The sequence below is a fragment of the Acomys russatus genome, chromosome 13 (genome assembly GCF_903995435.1).
Source record: "Acomys russatus chromosome 13, mAcoRus1.1, whole genome shotgun sequence".
NCBI classification, from domain to species: Eukaryota; Metazoa; Chordata; class Mammalia; order Rodentia; family Muridae; genus Acomys; species Acomys russatus.
The window spans coordinates 54,549,323-54,567,807 of record NC_067149.1 but is presented as its reverse complement, the minus strand read 5'-3'; the positions used below and the strand labels follow the sequence as shown (position 1 = coordinate 54,567,807).

Below are 18,485 nucleotides of genomic sequence, written 5' to 3'. Positions count from 1 at the left end.
CTTTTTCCTTCCCCTCCTCCTTCCATTCTTCTCTCTCTCTCTCTCTCTCTCTCTCTCTCTCTCTCTCTCTCTCTCTCTCTCTTGTCCTTTTCTTCCCTCCTTGTTCTCATTAATCTGTCATCCAGCGGCTAGGAACAGTAATCCTCCATTAGTCATAACAATATAAATCACCCCAAACTTGACTTCCAACTATTGTCATCTAAAGAAACCATAAGCTGAGCTGGAAAGCTGGCTCAGGGGTTAAGAACACAGCACTGGCTGCTCTTCCAGACAAACCCAGGTTTAACTCCCAGCACCTCCATGGCAGCTCATAAGGGTCTGTACCTCTACCGAGACACACAGACATACGGTCAAAACACCCATACACATAATTTTTTAAAAGTTCACAATGAGGAAGCCTGGGCAAACATGAACAGTGGGGCATGAATGAAAAGTGTCCCTGCTGAGGGTTCTGCACTCTTTGAGAATCACTTTCAAGCAATGAAATTTGCCTTTACTTATTACTTCAGTTAACATACACTTTTTGCAGTCTTACTATGTTTGAGGCATTGTGTTCTTCCCAGGCACAAGGTCCTGGTGATGAATTGTACTGATTCTGTCCTTGGGGGAAACACAGCACAGTGAATAATTACTAAATGAATGTATTCCAGTATAGCTATGTAGTGTTTTCTAAAGCAAAATATGTATCCTGTAACATAGGCACTGATGATAAAATACTGCTAGGAGTTTAAAATGTCCCAGCTATTCAAGATGAATCCAAGCTCAGAGTACTTACCACACAGTGAGCCAAGTGTCCTTCTTACTTGCACAGTGTCTAAATGTAATGTGTGGAGATTTTATGAAGTCCTGAGTGACCATGTGCTGTTGACATGGGCACAGTCATGTCGGGGGCCCAATGCCTCAGAGACATGGGAATGGCAAAGCCATCCACTGGTCCATGTGCCAATGTTGGCAGTGTGTGCAGAAACGGTGACCCCACTGCTCCCTTTTCCAAGATTTTTAGTCTGCTCCTCCATAGAAAAGCCCTACAAACATTAGTGAGACCTACTCTTCCTTCAGTTGTAGACAATAAACCACTTCCTCCAATTAAATGTAAAAAATAGTGAATTTCTGGGTTGTTACTATTGGATCTCCATCATATCACATGGCCTACCTGATCTCAGCCATTTAGTGTGCGTGTGTGTGTGTGTGTGTGTGTGTGTGTGTGTGTGTGTCTGTCTGTCTGTCTATCCTTTCTTCATTGCCTTATCACCCTAATCATGGCAATCCCTAAAGCTGTGCAGAGCAAGGCAGCAATGCCTGCAAGTGCTTCTTGGATCACAGGGAAAACGGAACTTCATGGTCAATTTAACATGTGCTATTCCAAAGAACGAAAAGCACTGCAGTGGTGTATAATAACATAAAGGAAAAAAAAAAAAAACTCAAACAAAACAAATACTGCAACTGGTTAAGTATTTAACAAATCATTTCATGTAGAAAGCAGTTTGAACTTTTCCACACTTAAGTTTCTTTTTCCAATAGTCAAATTCTTAAATTGCTTCTTAGATTTTTTTTTAAGTTTATTTAATTTTAACATGTATGAGTGCTTTACCTGCATGTGTGTGCCCTGAGAGGCCAGGAGAGGCCATCAAATCCCCTGGGAGTGTCGAGATAGACAATTGTGGGCCCCACGTGCATACTGGGCCTTGAGCCTAGGCCTCCTGGAAGAGCAATCAGTACTCTCTAACTGCTGAGCCACCTCTCCAGACCCTGCTCCTTGGATCTTAAAGAAGAAAGTACCTAAAGTGTGTTGAAATTTATGCCACATAAGCAAATTTACTTTGGCAGTGATTTTTTTTTTTTTTTTTTTAAAGCTTGAATTAGAAATCACCTTCTCTAATAACAGAATCGAGGGCTGGAAGCTTTAGTAGTTGTGCTGATCAGTGGTGAACACAGGGAACAGAGCGTCAATGGTTTTAGTTGTCCGTCCGGTCCTTTTCTCTGTGAACACAACACCCCCCCCCGGGGGGGGGTTCTTGGCAGATTCTGGCTTCCAAGCTGTAAAGAGGCCTGAGGTCTGATGGAGCCAGCTTCTCACACGCAGTCCAGACTGCAGGCCTGGGAACTACAATTTTAACAGAGTCTACAGCCCATGCAACTAGTGTAAACTAAATAATACCAAAATCACTGTAGAGGCAAGTGGGTCTGACTATCAGTCATCAGCACTGATCTATGATAGTACGTCAAATCACCGACTCACTGCTGTTTGCTTTGAAGTGTGGACAATTCAGTGAAAAAGGAGACTTTTATGATCGCAGAGACTGGTTGGTAGATGTGTTGTGGGGCTGCAGGTGGGACTTGGACCTTCTGCAGCCTAGACTCTGACCCTGAGTGACAACCTCAGCCTTTGGCTTTTCTGTGACAGGCTCTTGCTATGTAGCTCAGGCTGACCTGGGGCTGACAGGCAGACACCCTGACTCAGCCTTTCATGTGCTGCTATCATAGGTTTGAGCTGCCACAGCTGGCTAAAAATTTTTTATTTTAATTATCTGTTATTGCACGAATTAATGAAATAGAACATAGAAGACTTAAAGAGGTAACTATCTTCTTACATTGAGAAAACTTGGTTAGCAAATAATAAATGGAAATGCTAAACACTAGATTAAGAAACGCTGAATTTCGGGAGGGAGGGAGGGAGGAGTGGGAGGGTACAAGGGATGAGATAACAATTGAGATGTAACATGAATAAATTAATAAAATGTATATATAAAAAAGAAACGCTGAATTTGTGTGAGTGCATGTGTGCATGCGTGAGTGTGTGCATGCACGCGTGTCTATGTGTGTGTGTGTACGTGGCATGCTGGGTTTCAAAACTATGCCCTTGGATATACAAGACAAACCCTCCACCACTGAGTTAGTCTTCAATCCTGGCTCCTTCAAACAGACTCTCAGTATGCAACATAGGCTGGTCTCGAACTCCTGCACACTCCATCTTTGCCTTCTACTGGGGATGGAACTTAAGGTCTTACACGTGCTAGACAAGCACCTACCACTTGGCTACATCCGCAGCCCTGGACTGGATTGCAGGTGTGTATGCCCGTGCCTGGCCTTAACCAGTGTTTCAGTTATAGAAAATATGGAAATCACCAAGAAGAGAAAAGTAAAGGTGTACTAATTGTTGAAAAAACAAATGGAATAAATTGACCCAAAGGCTCAGAAACTACAGCTCTGCTCCCCTGAACAGGCGCTGAACCTTGGCATCAGTCTCCCACTGCCTGCAGGAAGAGCAGCAGCCTTGGCTCCAGGAACCTCCTTGAAGGGCGCTGCCTGGGCTTCTAATGGTCCCATTTACAACTTGGCTACATTTTATTAGAACAAAGAGCCCTTCTTCCCAATCAAAGACCCCATTCTTGTCTCTATGTCAAGTAGTCACTGTGCTTCTGAAGCCTCTTCGGAGCTGTGTAATGAAACCACCCTCGACTCTGAGGGATTGTCAAAGGTCTCAGAACAAACGTGCCCTCCATGAGCAAACAACAGCGTTTCCAAGGTGTCAATCGAAGGAAGAAGCAAATCTTTGTGCAGTGAAGAGACTAGAAGGAGAGAGGAAGCAGGCGAACAGAAGAGTCGTGGCCTTGAAGATGCGGCTCTGCCGACCAGAACAAGAAGTGTTTCCACGCTTTGTCCATGATCTTACGACAGGACAGATGTGGCTGGTTGACACTGGCCAGACTCCTTCACACGCCCGAACCCTCTTGCCCTCTTGGCCACGTTCTGTGGTGCATTGGAACACACTGGCTGATTAAAGGATTGGTGTGTTCTATGAGCTCTGTCTAAAATTATATTGGAAGCTATTAGAAGTCGATAATTTAATTAAAAAAATTTTTTTTGAAGAGTATGAGCCAGGTGGCGGCTGGGAGGCTGAGGCAGGAGGATCTCTGTGAGTTTGAGGCATGCCTGGTTTCACAGCCACTTCCTGGATAGCCAGGGCTACACAGGGAAACCCTATCAGAGGTGGGGGTGGAGAACACTCGAGAGAGAATGAAGCCACAAGGCATTCTTCTCTAATAAGTTTTTCTTTTAGTTTTTTTTTTTAATTACAGAAATTGTATCACTTCATACGTCTCACTTTAAAAGAAAATTACTGTAATTCAATGTCATTCTCCTGATACAAGACAACTCTGAATTTCCTGTACCTAAAATCCTACCACTAGAAATGCTTTAATTTTGACTCTCACATATTTTCAATATTTAGTTATTTTATGTTAAAATGCACCTAACTATCAAGTAGCTGACACCATGGCCATTATGATCAGGTCAATTTACAAATGACAGAATGAGGTCCTTTAGAGGAGGGCAGGGCTCAAACATTACTATTTCCCGTTTAATCAGAATAAGCTGAGTATTTCTTCAACAGATAAGGGTATTTCTCTTTTGGAGAGATAGCTGTGAAATTGTCTCTAAGATAACTACACATGCAATAATAATACAACATAAACATTTCAAAATAACAAGAGATGCCTACGTTGTAATTTCTCCAAGAAAAGAAATATTTTAAAGAAAAACCAGGGAGGGCTAGAGAAATGGCTCAGAGGTTAAGAGCACTGGCTGCTCTTTCAAAAGTCGTGAGTTCAATTCCCACCAATCACATGGTGGCTCACAACCATCTATAATGAGATCTGATGCCCTCTTCCGGCATGCAGGCAGAACACTGAATATACAATAAATAAATAAATCTTTCAAAAAAGAAAAAAGAAAAGCCAGAGAGAGGGCTGAGTGGTACCGTGCTCCTCAGTGGGGCATGGGGAGAGAAGATGGCTCCTCCCTATAGGAAATTTCTGAGTTTCTGCCTCAGTCTCAGTGAGAAAAAGATTTCAAAGCCGACACCGCCTGCCCTACCCTCCACATGTGTGAGCCAAGTCCAATCAGCTGGAGACGATATGGAGCAAAAAGGTCAAGTTCTGCCTGACTTTTGAGCTAAGACATCAGGTTTTTTTCAGCCTTGCACTTGGATGAACACATCACTCTCTTTGGATCTCACCTGCTGGACTTGGGACTGGCAACAGGTTTTTTTCAGCCTTGCACTTGGATGAACACATCGCTCTCTTTGGATCTCACCTGCTGGACTTGGGACTGGCAACCACACCATCAGCCATCACGCTCCTCTTCAGGCCACTGAGCTTGGAATGGGACAGTGTCCCAGCCCACCTGGGGCTCCAGCTCTCTGAACTTACCCTCTTATTGTTTCAAATAAATAACCAGCCAAGCAAACAAATAACAACAGAGAAGGCGTTGTTGCTGTTACTCTCATACCTAAAAACACTTTAGTGGAGCCAAGTTGCTATTACTATAAGGTGAAAGACTAAGTTGCCCTGTCATTTTGTGTTTGGTTTGCTCCCTGCATCCTGTTTTTTCTGCATATTGACCATTTTAGCTGTTTGGATTCCTTGCGCTTGAGAGACTTGCTAAGAGAGGCTGAGCACACATTATCCTCTGCTGCCTTTTCTTCCTGTGGCTGGATCCATCCTGTTCTACACTTTGCTTTTGAAATGCCTCATGTTAGGTTGAAAAGAGTGGGAATAATATTTGTCATGTTAATTTTGTTGTTGTTGTTGGTTTTTCAAGACAGGGTTTCTCTGTGTAGCCTTGACTATCCTGGACTCGCTTTGTAGACCAGGCTGGCCTCGAACTCACAGCGATCCGCCTGTCTCTGCCTCCCAAGTGCTGGGATTAAAGGTGTGTGCCACCACCGCCCGGCTTGTGGTGTTAATTAATGACTGAATATTTGCTACCTTTGACAATTAATGGCGGATTCTTCTACATGAATTATCCTGCTAGGTTTTTCCTTGCCCAGCTAATTATTTTGAGGACTTTCAAAATAGTACTTATGTGATAGGCACTGACAAGAAGCCAAAAATAAGAGGATTAGTGACTCTGTGTTACCAGAACATTATGATTAACAACTAAAGGGTTATAGAGCCATTGACACCGATTGTAAATGATGTCATATCTTGTACCACAACAGTGACAACAATTTGACAGAACATGCGTGATATTTACTGTCACAAGAATAAAGTCAGAATCAGGTGGAAATTAGAATGGGCCTGCCTGAGGCAAACAGAATGTAAGAAAACACTTTGAAAACCTAACTCAGTGATAAAACAGAGGGGCAGAAAGATTGGTGTGCACAACACATGTCACAGCTAACCCTAACCTTCAAATATCACCACAGAAATTGCAGTGAATTCAGCACCCAGGCCGAAAGGGTTGCTCATGCAGACTGACATTGCCACAACCTTGGTGGAGTAGGCCGGACTTACCCAGCAAAGGATATTTCACTCATATTTTTTTTTTAGCTTTTCTTTTTGTAGCAAGAAAAAGAAAAGATACGCAGAAAGCAGCGCACAACGTCTCGGAACTTCTCTTGTCCGTCCTAGTATTAAAACAGTTTTATACTCTGGGGATTGATTCTAGACATAGGAAGAGTCTAGTTCAGGGGAATCTCGCTTCCATCTTCTATTACAGAGAGGAGAGAAAACTTAAACTTTTCCTTCAGAGGTAACACCCATGCTCCAAGTGCAGCTTGTTTGTGGCCTATCAGCTTCCTTGGATCGTTTTCCTTATTTCGACCCAATCTCAACACCTGAAATTCATATCTCTAAATGTTTTTGAGCCAACCAATAAGTCTGTGTTGGGTGGGTGGCATTAGCTGAGGCTGGCTTTTTTTTTTTTTTTCCTGTTTTCCTCCAATGAAGCTTGTAGCTTCTTGCAGAAGAAGGGTGGTGGGTTTGAAGATGAACCACATGGTCTAAATGATTCTTTATGTCTTTATGAGTCACACACATCTTTTCTCCAACTTGTGTATCCACCACTCCAGGCTCTTGGTATTTCCTCTAGCAGCAAGCCAAGAGTCAGGGATTTAAAATGTCCCCACTGATGGATTGTTGGTCAGTCCTCTTCAGTAAGAGTCCATTTGTCAGGGTGACATTTAAGATTAGTGGACCCTTGGCAAATGGAAGGATTAAAAATTTGAGCTTTTGTTTACAAAGTTGGCTCTGTGAGCCAGCCAGGTGGATGTACTAACTTGACCTTAGAAGCACCTGTTTCTTCCCCCACCCCCTCCCCCAATTACCTCTTTTCAATCACTTGTCCACAATTGCACACCGTGCCTAGAAATTTCTTGGCCAACAATGATGAATTGACGCAAGAATTATATATCTGAGAACAGAGGGACACTTCGACTTACAAAACAGCTTATTGTTCAAGGAGGAAAAGACAAGTTCCCTTTGAAAGGATTGCCACATCGGGAACTGAATAATTTTTGTTTAGTTTAAAGCACATTTAGCTGCCTGCAGGTTACTGGTCTTGAGTAACACTGTAGTTGTGTTGACTTTGCCATTTCATAAAGGGGAACTTGAAGTTCAAGACGTTCTCAGGAATGCCAGAATAAACTTAACATCGATTTTTTCCCCTCTTAAAATGGACCATGGTTAGTTATGCCTGCTAAGGGCACCAACAAAAGTCTTATAGGTAATGTCAGGGCCACTTTGGGGTGCCTTGCTCACGTTCATGGGAGCCAGGGAAACACACACACGTGCTGCTCCAGGCCTGCAGCTTTTACCAGCCAACTGGCAAGGCAGACTTCCCCATTCTTGCTCCCTTTCTGAATGGTTGCACCCGTGCCATCATATCAGTGCCCATGGTGCTAATCTGATGTTACACCGATTCCCAGATTCCTGTCTACATCACTAACTATTCCTGCAGCACATGTCTTGTAATTCAAGTGGCCTACTGGTGATAATGTCACCTCTTTCTTCCTGTATATGGGCCCTAAGTCCTTCCTGTCTATTTCAGTCTTCATCTGGCTTCATCAGCTGCAGCAACATTCACCTCAGTGCCAGCCTGACTTTCTCCTCTCTTCCAATCTCTATCAGAACAGCATCAACTCTAAGAACTGAGACGAAAACCAAAGCCACTGCCAAGGCCCTCATCTTTGTAACAGTCTGTGAGCAGCTTCTGTGGTTTTGGGGTTCCCTCCCCACCACCATCCTAAGCCTACCTTCCAGTTCTCTGCAGAATAGAAGAACTATTACACTCATGACTTTTCTTTTTTTCTTTTTTCTTCCTAACAAGGTCTCGTTGTGTATCCTGAGTTGGCCTTGATTTTTCTCTTCTCCCTGCAAAACTTTGAACCACGCTAACAATTCCAATTCCAGAAGCACCTCCTTATGAAAGTCTTTTGTAATGTTCTCGTTCACAGAACACTGATCGTAGCTCCCAAGTAAATTACTATTTGCATAATTAGTAGGCGGTGAGCTATTCTTAGGCAGCAACTGGTCTTGTTCATCTGGTTGTCATTATAACTTGGTGCAGCCCTAAAACCCTCACAACATGTGTCCTCCTACACCCTGTAGCTATTTCTCTGCTGCGTCGCTTATACTGGCTGCAAGAGTTACCTATGTGATTAGCTATTAAATCTTTGTCTTTCTGGTAAAATGATTGCTTTATTTTTATTTACTTATATTCACTTATATTTACCTTTTCATTTCTCCCACCTACCATAACACTAGTGGGCTAGCATGGACTCAAGAAAAAGCACCCTGAGTAAGTATAGTGGTGAGCACCAAAGACCTGCACACTACTGAATCTGTCAGGGGACAGAAATTCATATTACTGTCCTCACTGATTGTAGAGTCATAGTCAACACTTCTAAAATAAAAGACAGGCTGAAAAGAAACACAGGTAACAGGCTCACCGAGTGAAAGTTTTATATGATACGAAAGATCTCAGAAACTGAGCTGTCCATTTTAACGCTTAGATACGCTGAGCAATAAGTGACTGGACCAAATGTATGTGGCGTCATGCTGACAGAGGAGATGAACACAGCAAAGCCTAATTTCTGTGGTTCTTCTTTGTCTCTTTGTGTCGTACTCTTGGTTCCTGAGAAATAACAAGACCCTCAGATCTACTACTAGCTGAGGTGAATCTGGAATTTTTTTTTTTTTTCCAAGAAAGGGTTTCTCTGTGTAGTGTTGGCTGTCCTGGACCGACTTTGTATGCCAGGCTGGCCTGCCTCTGCCTCCTCAAGTGCTGGGATTACAGGCATGTACCAGCACCAACCCAGGCAACTTCTTTTTTATAGCCAATGATTAGTTAAGTTTACATCGCTACCAAAAACTACCTGAGACAACTAATTCTAAAAAGAGAAAGACTTATTTAGTTTTGAATTTAGGCATCTCAAAGTCCATTGGGTCGACCAATGGTGATGGCATTAGCTACTCAGCACACCAAGGCTAGGGTGCTCATGTGTGGAAGATCTTAGATTTCCAAACAGAAAATCAAAGAGAGAAATTGGTATTTCATAAGTTCTTTGGAGGTGCATCTCCACCATCCCCACCCACATCTGAGAATGCTATCCAGGTTATGTACTCATTTTAAAGCCAGATTGTCATTTTTACTACTCAGCAAAGTTGCCTATATATTTTGAATATTAACTCCCCATCAGAAAGATAGTCTCTACAAGATTAAAGGTAGCTTCTGTCTTCCCTACCTTTTAGCATTCTTCAGTCCACATGCACTTACTTTGTCACTACTTGAAGTAAAAGGAATGTTAAAAAAAAAAAAAAACAAAGACAAAGGGAAGTCATGGAAAATGGGAGACTTTCCATCTAGAGACTCTATGCAAAGTTTGCAAGATTCAACTGGGTGTAGGGGCTCTAGCCAGCAATTCCAACACTGGGAAGATCATCATGAGTTCAAGGCTAGCCTGTGCTACAGAAGGAGTTCCAGGCTATCAGCATGTCCTACAGAGTGAGACCCTGTCTAAAATAACAACAACAACATCATCAATAATAATAGAAAGAAAATTGATTTTAGCATTTCATTAGCATGAATCATTCACTTATAATTAGATTGTGTATTTTTATTGATTTGTGGTTTTTGCCTGTGATGCGTGTATTTTTACATTTTCTCTAAAGTTTTCATAATATTGAAAGAGACAGTGAACATGGTCCACAAACCTTAGTGAGAAAATCATGCTAAATGGTGACTGCAAACCAACATTTTAACATTGAATTCTATATTACAAAATTATAGGAGGACAACAACACATTCAACTATCCATAAAATGGGCCTGTGTTAAGCTGCGTGATCCCTGACCACATTTTCCCTTCTGAGAATCGGTATTGAGGTAGTGCTTTACAGAGATACGTTCTTCCCAGTGTTACTCCCTCGGAAGTACTGCATCGCTAATGCTGTCAGCCCGTGTGGAGTATCAAAACAAGTCTGAACCCCATGCGTGTCACCCTGTCACCCGACTACTTTCTTTGTTTTCCTCTTCTTCCTGTCCAACTTGCACAGCCAGGCCAGCATCCAGAGAACCTCAGCAGGAAGTAACACATAAACTGATACCCCCTGGCGAGGCAATCAGAGAGGCAATCTGAAGCCTTCCCTCTCAGGATTCTTGCTCCAGAGTGTAATTGATCTCCAGTTCCGTGAGACTATAAAAAGCAACCACAGAGTTAGAACAAGAGGAAGGAAAGAAAAGCTCAGCACCTAGGTAGCTGACTTCTGGTGAGAGGAGGAAAGAGTGCATCTTCTAACGTTACCCCCCCTCGCCCCCAGGTGCTGGGACAAAATGGTGCCTACCATTTTGATCAGTGCTCTCCTGATTCATCTCACTGGCGCAGTGGCTTCAGAACCGTAAGGGAATTCTAAACTCTCTGTATCAAAGTGCTGGCAATGCCATCTCTTTACATGGATTCCATGTTAAAATTTGATCGATTCAGTATTCTATTTCAACTTCAGCAAGCGAGTGCTGGTTTGCAAACGCTGGAAAATGGATGCCATATTTCTTAAGGCACCCCTGTGTGCACCCAGTTTATCATGATTCTGCCTGTGGGGGGAAAATGCATAGTTGGGGAATCCTTCAGTAGCTCAGATTGCTGTGTGTGGATGTAAGCCAGTCTCTAGACTTGTTTACAGAGTGCTGCGTTCTCTTTGTGCAGGCGGTACATCCTGTGGGTTCCTTCTGTGCTACAACGCTTTTCCCCAGAAAAAGCCTGTCTTCACCTTCTGAACCTCAGAGAGTCTGTGTCCCTGAGGGTCACCCTAGAATACGATGGATCCAATACCGCTATTTTTGACCAGTCTGTGGAACCGGGCAACTTCTACGCTTGCGCAGATTTCAAAGTGAGGCGCTGAATTTAACGCTGCAGGAGTAGTGCGCATGGGGACGTGGACTTACCCTCTTAAAGTTGCTTTTCACTAACAAGTCTTAGTTTGGAGTGATTTGCAGAATCTAAGGGATGATATGGAATTTCTGAGGGAAGGAAGAAATTTTAATGCTCATCATATTTTGCTGCTGTTGTTGGCAATTTTCTATTATAGGAAATGATAAGGGCAATTGCTGTTTTAGAAAGTAAACATGTTTCGCAGAGTCCTCTCTCCCCCACCCCCCCAAAAGGATAGGTTAAAGGGTGGAGGGCTTTGGTTTAGGACGACATAAAAAGAAAACAGGCAGCAAGAAGATATGAAACTGAGTTTATTAGAAAATAACCTTATACCGAGACAAGCAATTGCAACAGGTGATCAGGGAGTCTTGATGGCCAGTGATGGGTTCACAAGGCTTTGCCTATCTCACTCACCGTCTACGTTTTGACGTGCAATCTTCTCCTCCATGCGCTTCTTCATCACCAGGTGTCTCTGATGTCCTCAGAGCAGTTGGCCTTCATTACACTCTTTGCTGAGGGAAACACTCTTAAAATCTCTGAGAGGAGGACTGTGGCAATCGCTGCTGAGGAGAACGCAACGTTTGTGCAGACAGACACGCCTGTCCACAAACCTGGAGACACAGGTAAGTCACTTTGCAAATGCTGTCTCTAAAGCAACGCGTAAACTTTAGTAGAACTGGCCTTTGACATCATTGGCTGCTGCATTCCCATAATCCCTACAGTTATGAGATTAGATCCAGGACCTGGCTTATTGCTTCAGAAAACTCTGTCCGTCCACCTACTGTATACAAATCCTGCTGGCGAGGCTTCATGGTATACTGGTTACCCGTACAGAACCCGAAGTTCTACTCTTTTGATCTAAACCAGTGATCCATCAAGTGCCCATTGGACAAGCTCATTAATTCTCTTTCTCAGAAAAAAAAAATTCTCTTTCTCAGACCAATTACTTCATCCTTAGAGTAGAGGTAGTGAAAGTTTCTTAGGATTTTCAAGGAAGAAATTAGAGTTATTGTAAAAGCAGCGCCAATGACAGCAAAGGTCACGCCAGCAGCAGTTATGGCTTCTACTGTTGTTTCTGTGCTGATTGGTGTAACGTGTGAATGCTTTCTTTGTGGCAGAAAGAATACCAAGCTAGAATTCAAGGCAGCTCGCTCCAGAGCTTGGATTCTGATCATTGAGATTTAATTTCTTCATTTGTAAATTAAAAGGTTAGATATGAAACCACCTGTGCATTGTGTCCTGATGCATATTTCATATTTCTATGATTAAAAAAAAAAGAAATAAAAGAGCTAAAAAGAGAATTTATTTTGGCTTAAGCAATAGGCATTTATTTCTGGCAGCTGAAGAACCTGCTGATGTGAGTGTGTCAGTGGTGATTTCTTCCAAGAACTCTTTTTTTGTTGTTTTGTGTTTGTTTTTTGAGACAGAGTTTCTCTGTGTAGCCTTGGCTGTCCTGGACTCAGTTTGTAGACCAGCTGGCCTTGAACTCACAGCAATCCACCTGCCTCTACCCATGCACCACTATGCCCAGCTCCTCCAAGGATTCTTTACTGTGTTATGACTGATGTGACTATGTCTTGGGCAGGGAAACTCCTCCAAGGAGTCGCTATTGTGCTCTAAATGGTCAGCTTATGTAGGCTTCTTTCATTTTTCTTTTATAATTAATTAAGCCCACAAGACAGTGAGTTTTATTATGACATTTTCACATATAATACTGCAAATATAGTTCTTAAAGAAAAAATTTTCACTTCCTGATATCCCCTTTTCTGCTCTTACTAAATATTAGAATAAGTTGTACATTCAAAAGAACCCAAACTTTTCTTTGTAGTTCTGCTAAAATAATTTAATTTTACTAGCACTGTTTTCATATACTTATCCCATACCATAAATGATTCATATTTGTGCTTCTATGAATAAGCCTATCACTAATTCTGTTCAATTGTATTACATCTGATAGGGTAAAAGTTCCTAATGGTAGCTGGTATCAGCATTGGGGACAACAGGAACTATTAGTGGGGGAACAGTAAGTACAATAAGAGAGTTTCCCCAATGGACTCCCAACTTCAAAGGGTCAAATCAGAGCTAGGGGAAAAGGAATGTGGTATTCTGTGATGTGAAAGCAATTAATTATGTATGTATTTTAAAGCAATCATAGCTGTAGGGTGGGGATCACAAGACAAACACTTTACAGCCTTGCCCTCTTTCTTTTTTAGTTCACTTCCGCATTGTGACACTGAACACCTGGCTCAAACCTGTTGATGAATTGGTGAGCTCATAATTTATAATGGTGCAATGAAATTCAAATCTGTTAATCAAATCCATTGTGATACAAAGCACTTTCCTGGAATGTAAAGTCAGCAAACTTCAGCTACCTGCACACCCATGCTTACTCCTGGACTATTCACTCAGGCAGCCAAGGCATGGAACCAGCCTAGACGCCCATCAGGCAGCCAAGGCATGGAACCAGCCTAGACGCCCATCAGGCAGCCAAGGCATGGAACCAGCCTAGACGCCCATCAGGATATGGATGGACAAAGTAAATGTGCTGCACATACCTGATGGCGTTTTCTTTGACCGTAAAGAATGAAATTACATCACGTGCAAAAAAAACGAATGCAACCAGAGTTCATAGAGTTAGGTCAAATTAGCCAGACTAAAAAAAAAATAAATGTTTTCTTTCATATGTGAAACCTAGACTAAGCAATATATTTACAGAGAGAGAGAGAGCAAGAAAGAGAGAGAGAGAGAGGAGAGAGAGAGAGAGAGAGAGAGAGAGAGCAAAGGAAGAGATGGGGTGGGTGGATAGGAGAGGGTAATATGAAGTGAATCCAATGATGATATATATATATATATATGAAAATATTATAACAATGCCCATTGTTTTATACACTAACTAAAATAATTAAAAATTAAATCTTGGAATTGATGCTGTCTGGCAGGAGAATGTCTCACTGAAGTGTTAATCTGTGTTTTTTTTTTTTTTTTTTTTTTTTTTTTTTTTCCAGTACCCTTTGATCACCCTCCAGGTAAGACATCTCCTTTCCATATGCAGTTAAAAACATTCAGAATTGCAATGGTGTGCTGACAACTTTCAGTTTTATGAGCTAAAAAGTAAGATGATTGAAACAAACAGAAAAGAAACCTGCATCTGAAGATGGTTAGAAGTGTGTTTAAAATATAAATATGAAACTCTGACGAAACCTAGGACTGCTGATTTCTAGTGCAGGAATCCCCAAGAGTAATGTGCTGGAATCTGAAAGCAGAAACTTGTTTGTTTTCCCACTGTATGTTATAACTCTAAAAATCATACCATCATTGATGAATAACCGTATAGTGCTGATGTTTTATTATATGCCTGGCACTTACCTTTTAATTGGTTGTGCTTACAGCTTACTTGTAAGTAACAATTAATTTTAGCACCTGTGTTTTGTTTCTCCCCATACAGTGTGTGCTACCACTATTAGTTAATCCTGGAGGCCACTGTGGGATCCAGGCTCATAATCCGCAGTTATCTAGGCAAACACAAGACACTCATAGACTTCCAACTGCCCTGTCTAATGTTTGGGTGCTTTAAGCTTCCCATCTGTGCAACAAACAGCTGGTCCTTGAAATGACATGAATCTCAGGAAGCCAGTCTCGTGTTCTCTTCATTCCTCAGTAGTTTGCTTTCACGACTGAGCCAGCTGATGTTGTATTTTACTGAGAGAGATATAAAGCTTAATTAACGTTGGCTCCGATGAGTAAAAATTCACCATTCACAAGTCACAGCGTGTCCATGTGGGCACTCGGAACAGCACCAGTGTTCCGGAGCGTGGGGTTTTAGCCTCAGTGCATGTACAGTCTGCTTCTTTTGGAAATAATTTATTCTGGTTTATGACATCCACTCACGCCTGAGCCAGCATGGGGTCTCATGGGTAGCCCTGAGAGAAAGGAACTCTAGGATACTTCATTTTCTAAACTTTATACGAGAGGAAAACAAATCACTAAAACTTTTTAAATGGTTAGTAACAGTTTTGTTTCCTTACATAATCTGTTAAACACAACCTTTTTAATCAAATCTCTTAAATGTGATCTTTCTAGTCAGAGCTGGAAAATGTAAAATATTTATTGAAGTGAACTGGTGGGTGTGGCAATGTGCTGAAAACAGATGAAGATTGCATTCTGAAAATGGCTCCTGCTTTTTGAAATCACAGAAATTCTACTTAGGTGCTATTGCGTAATCCATAGGGACCAAGTGGAAACCTGTGGCAATCGTTTTTAATTAAACAATGTATTGATTTAATGTGCACAGGTGTTTTGCCTGCATGTATGTATTTGCACCACATGCTTGCAATGCCTGCAGAGGCCAGAAGGGAGCGTCAGAATCCCTGAGAATGGAATTACAGAGAGTTGTGAGCCACCACGAAGGTGCTGGGAATAGAACCTCGGTCTTCAGGAAGAGCAACCAGTGCTCTTAAGCACTGAGCCAGCTCTTCAGCCCCTGTGACAATCATTTTAAATGTTGGTTAGGATGAGTGTCCCTTTATATACTCATTGGTATGAGTCCATTCTGCTTTGAGAGTACTATTCTGGACTAAGTATGTTGAATTTTTAATTCTTTCATATACTACTACTCTGCTTTGGAAAGATAAAAATCAAAGGTATTACTTATAAATTATTTTTCATATGATTTTAGTTTTAAGAAAAGTATCAATTGAGTTTGAATATGTTGGAATAGTTACATTGTTTTAGTAATTTGAGGTCATTGTGCTATATTGATTTACTCTTTATTCCAGTAACTATAGAAAACACCCAAAATAAGAAGGAAGTGGTAATTTTCACATACAGACTCTGATTGCTGTTCTTTATTCTCTGTTTTCAAGGATCCCAAAAACAACGTGATTTTTCAATGGAAAAATGTGACCACTTTCAGAAACATCACCCAGCTCTCATTCCAACTGACACCAGAACCAATGTTTGGGGATTACACAATTGTCATCAAAAAGCAATCAGGAATGACAGTAGTGCATCAATTCACCGTTAATCAAGATGGTAACCAAGTACTGTTTGTGAGTCTCCTACACATAAGTCCAAAGCAACGGAACACACTGCTTTAGACTCAGGCAAGCATAGCTGAAGCTCAGGTTAGGTCTCTGCTGTTGGCTCTTCTGTTGCATCTTTGTCCTCTCTTTGCCTCATTCTGGGCCCAGATCTTACTCTAATCCTTGCTTACCTCTCCCCTCACCTAAGAAACGTCTCATTTTCTGAAATTCAGATACTCTCCTAGAAAGGATCTAAGAGGTTAAATCATTAAGAGGAGTGAATTTTGATGCCAGACAAAACCAAACAAACACAGAATAACTGATCTTTAGTGAGGCATCATTACAGACCCCAGTGCACTGGCTGGGGCTTTTGGAGGAAAACGGCATGCACGGACACAGCTTGCTGGAGTTGCTATAGCTTTGCTCGCTAGGGTTTGTCTGCTGAAGCATGTTTCTTTGTTTTCAGTGTTGCCCAAATTTGAAGTTGAAGTCAGTGCACCAGAGACAATAACTATTACGGACAATCAATTTCAAGTGGTTACATGTGCAAAGTAAGTGTTTTCAGAATTATCCCTACAGGGTAAATTAACTTCATCTTAGACATAAAACATTATTTATATACTTATGTTAAAATTACTGTAGAAGTTTTAAATGCCCGAAAAATATAAAGAAAAAGAACACAAAAATGAAGTACAGCACGTGTTACTAATTGCTCTCACACTGTAGCCAATTTTCCTCTAGTACTTTGTGAAATTTTTCCCTATTATATTTATTCTTTTATATCCATTTTATCCAACATTGAAAAACACATGTCTCCATATTTTGCTATTTTTTCTATATGTTCTAATTCCTTACCTTGAAAGTATATGTTCCTATACAAGTAGCAATTTTACTAAATTGTATTCTGCTATATAACATGTAATCTGTTACCTGTGTGTTCTAGTAATTAATACATTGGCAGTAGACATCTTATGTAAAACTGTATAGTTTCCTAATTTTAAGCTGAAAGTTGTTTACTTAAGAGACATGTTACTAAAGGGAATCATCAAGTCAAAATGTATAATATTCTTTTATCTTTTAAAATTTCATGTGCCTCCCCTAACTCCAGAAATTGATACGAAAGTACTGATATCATCGAATCTTTACCACCATTGAGTGTTCTCGTTTAAAAAAGAAAGAAAAAGAAAAGAAAGGAAGCTATCAAAATTTCATAGAAATAAGAAAGTTTATAATTTAATTTTAACATAAAAATATCCTATCTGACCTTAGGAACAGTTAGCCTCTCCTTAGGAAAATTATTTCTGATGCCCTTTATCCATTTTGTGATATCCTTTCTAAAATTGATGATAATATAAAACAGGTAATATCTATTAAGTGACAGCTACAAAAATTATTCCCGCAATGTCATGAGACAGGAGCTGTCATCATCTCGGTTTTATAAAGAAAGATCACCTTTCAGTACTGAAGTATTGATGTGACATCAACTTTGTGGGAAGTTTGGTGTCATCCTGTGAACAGACACCTGGTGAGAGTTGTTGGATTCTTGAACAGGTGACAAAGAAACACCCGCCCCCACCAACATTTGGATATTTTTTTTTAATATTGAGGCTGCCGTCTATAAAGAGCTACCTGGTAAACACATGGCAAGTGGGGGTCAGGGAAAAATTTCATAATATCCCCAGAAAACCTTTGGAATGTTGGCTCCTAATTATACTCTTGGTGCCAACACAATCACTATGTTCATATGTTAGATGGTGATAAAATGAAAATAAAATTTTAAAATACTGATCTGGAAGAACTTGATTATCCAGAACCATCAAGTTTTGCCTATGTACATATGTATTTCTACCAAAGAAAATTCAATTTATAATACTTATAACAAATTAGATATTTTTAACAGTTTGACTCATTAAGGTTTTTTTTTTTAGAAAAGATTTATTATGTGTAGAGTGTTCCACGTGCATGCACCCCTGAATGCCAGAAGAGGGCACCAGATCTCATTATAGATGCTTGTGAGCCACCGTGTGGTTGCTGGGAATTGAACTCAAGGCCTCATGCAGTGCTCTTAACCTCTGAGCCACCTCTCCAGCCTGTTAAGTTTCCCTTCACTGATATTTTAGATCACCTAAAACTTAATGAAACTATGAATTTGTTTGAGTGTGTGTGTGTGTGTGTGTGTGTGTGTGTGTGTGTGTGTGTGTGTTTAAACTAGCCAGATCCTCTTCATAAATCAAATGCCTAATGTCACCTAAATTCT

The 18,485-nt window shown here is 41.0% G+C and overlaps 1 protein-coding gene across 1 annotated transcript in view; it reads left to right on the top strand.

Annotated features, from left to right (window-relative positions):
• The first annotated feature begins 10,584 nt into the window (after positions 1–10,584).
• LOC127197694 (ovostatin homolog) overlaps positions 10,585–18,485 on the top strand; it is a 45,190-nt gene continuing 37,289 nt past the window's right edge. The window contains exons 1-7 of the mRNA XM_051155663.1: positions 10,585–10,677; positions 10,983–11,166; positions 11,674–11,830; positions 13,421–13,473; positions 14,213–14,233; positions 16,070–16,238; positions 16,695–16,779. Of these exons, the coding sequence (XP_051011620.1) occupies positions 10,613–10,677; positions 10,983–11,166; positions 11,674–11,830; positions 13,421–13,473; positions 14,213–14,233; positions 16,070–16,238; positions 16,695–16,779 (734 nt within the window). The 5' untranslated portion in view covers positions 10,585–10,612. The remainder of the gene's footprint in view (positions 10,678–10,982; positions 11,167–11,673; positions 11,831–13,420; positions 13,474–14,212; positions 14,234–16,069; positions 16,239–16,694; positions 16,780–18,485) is intronic.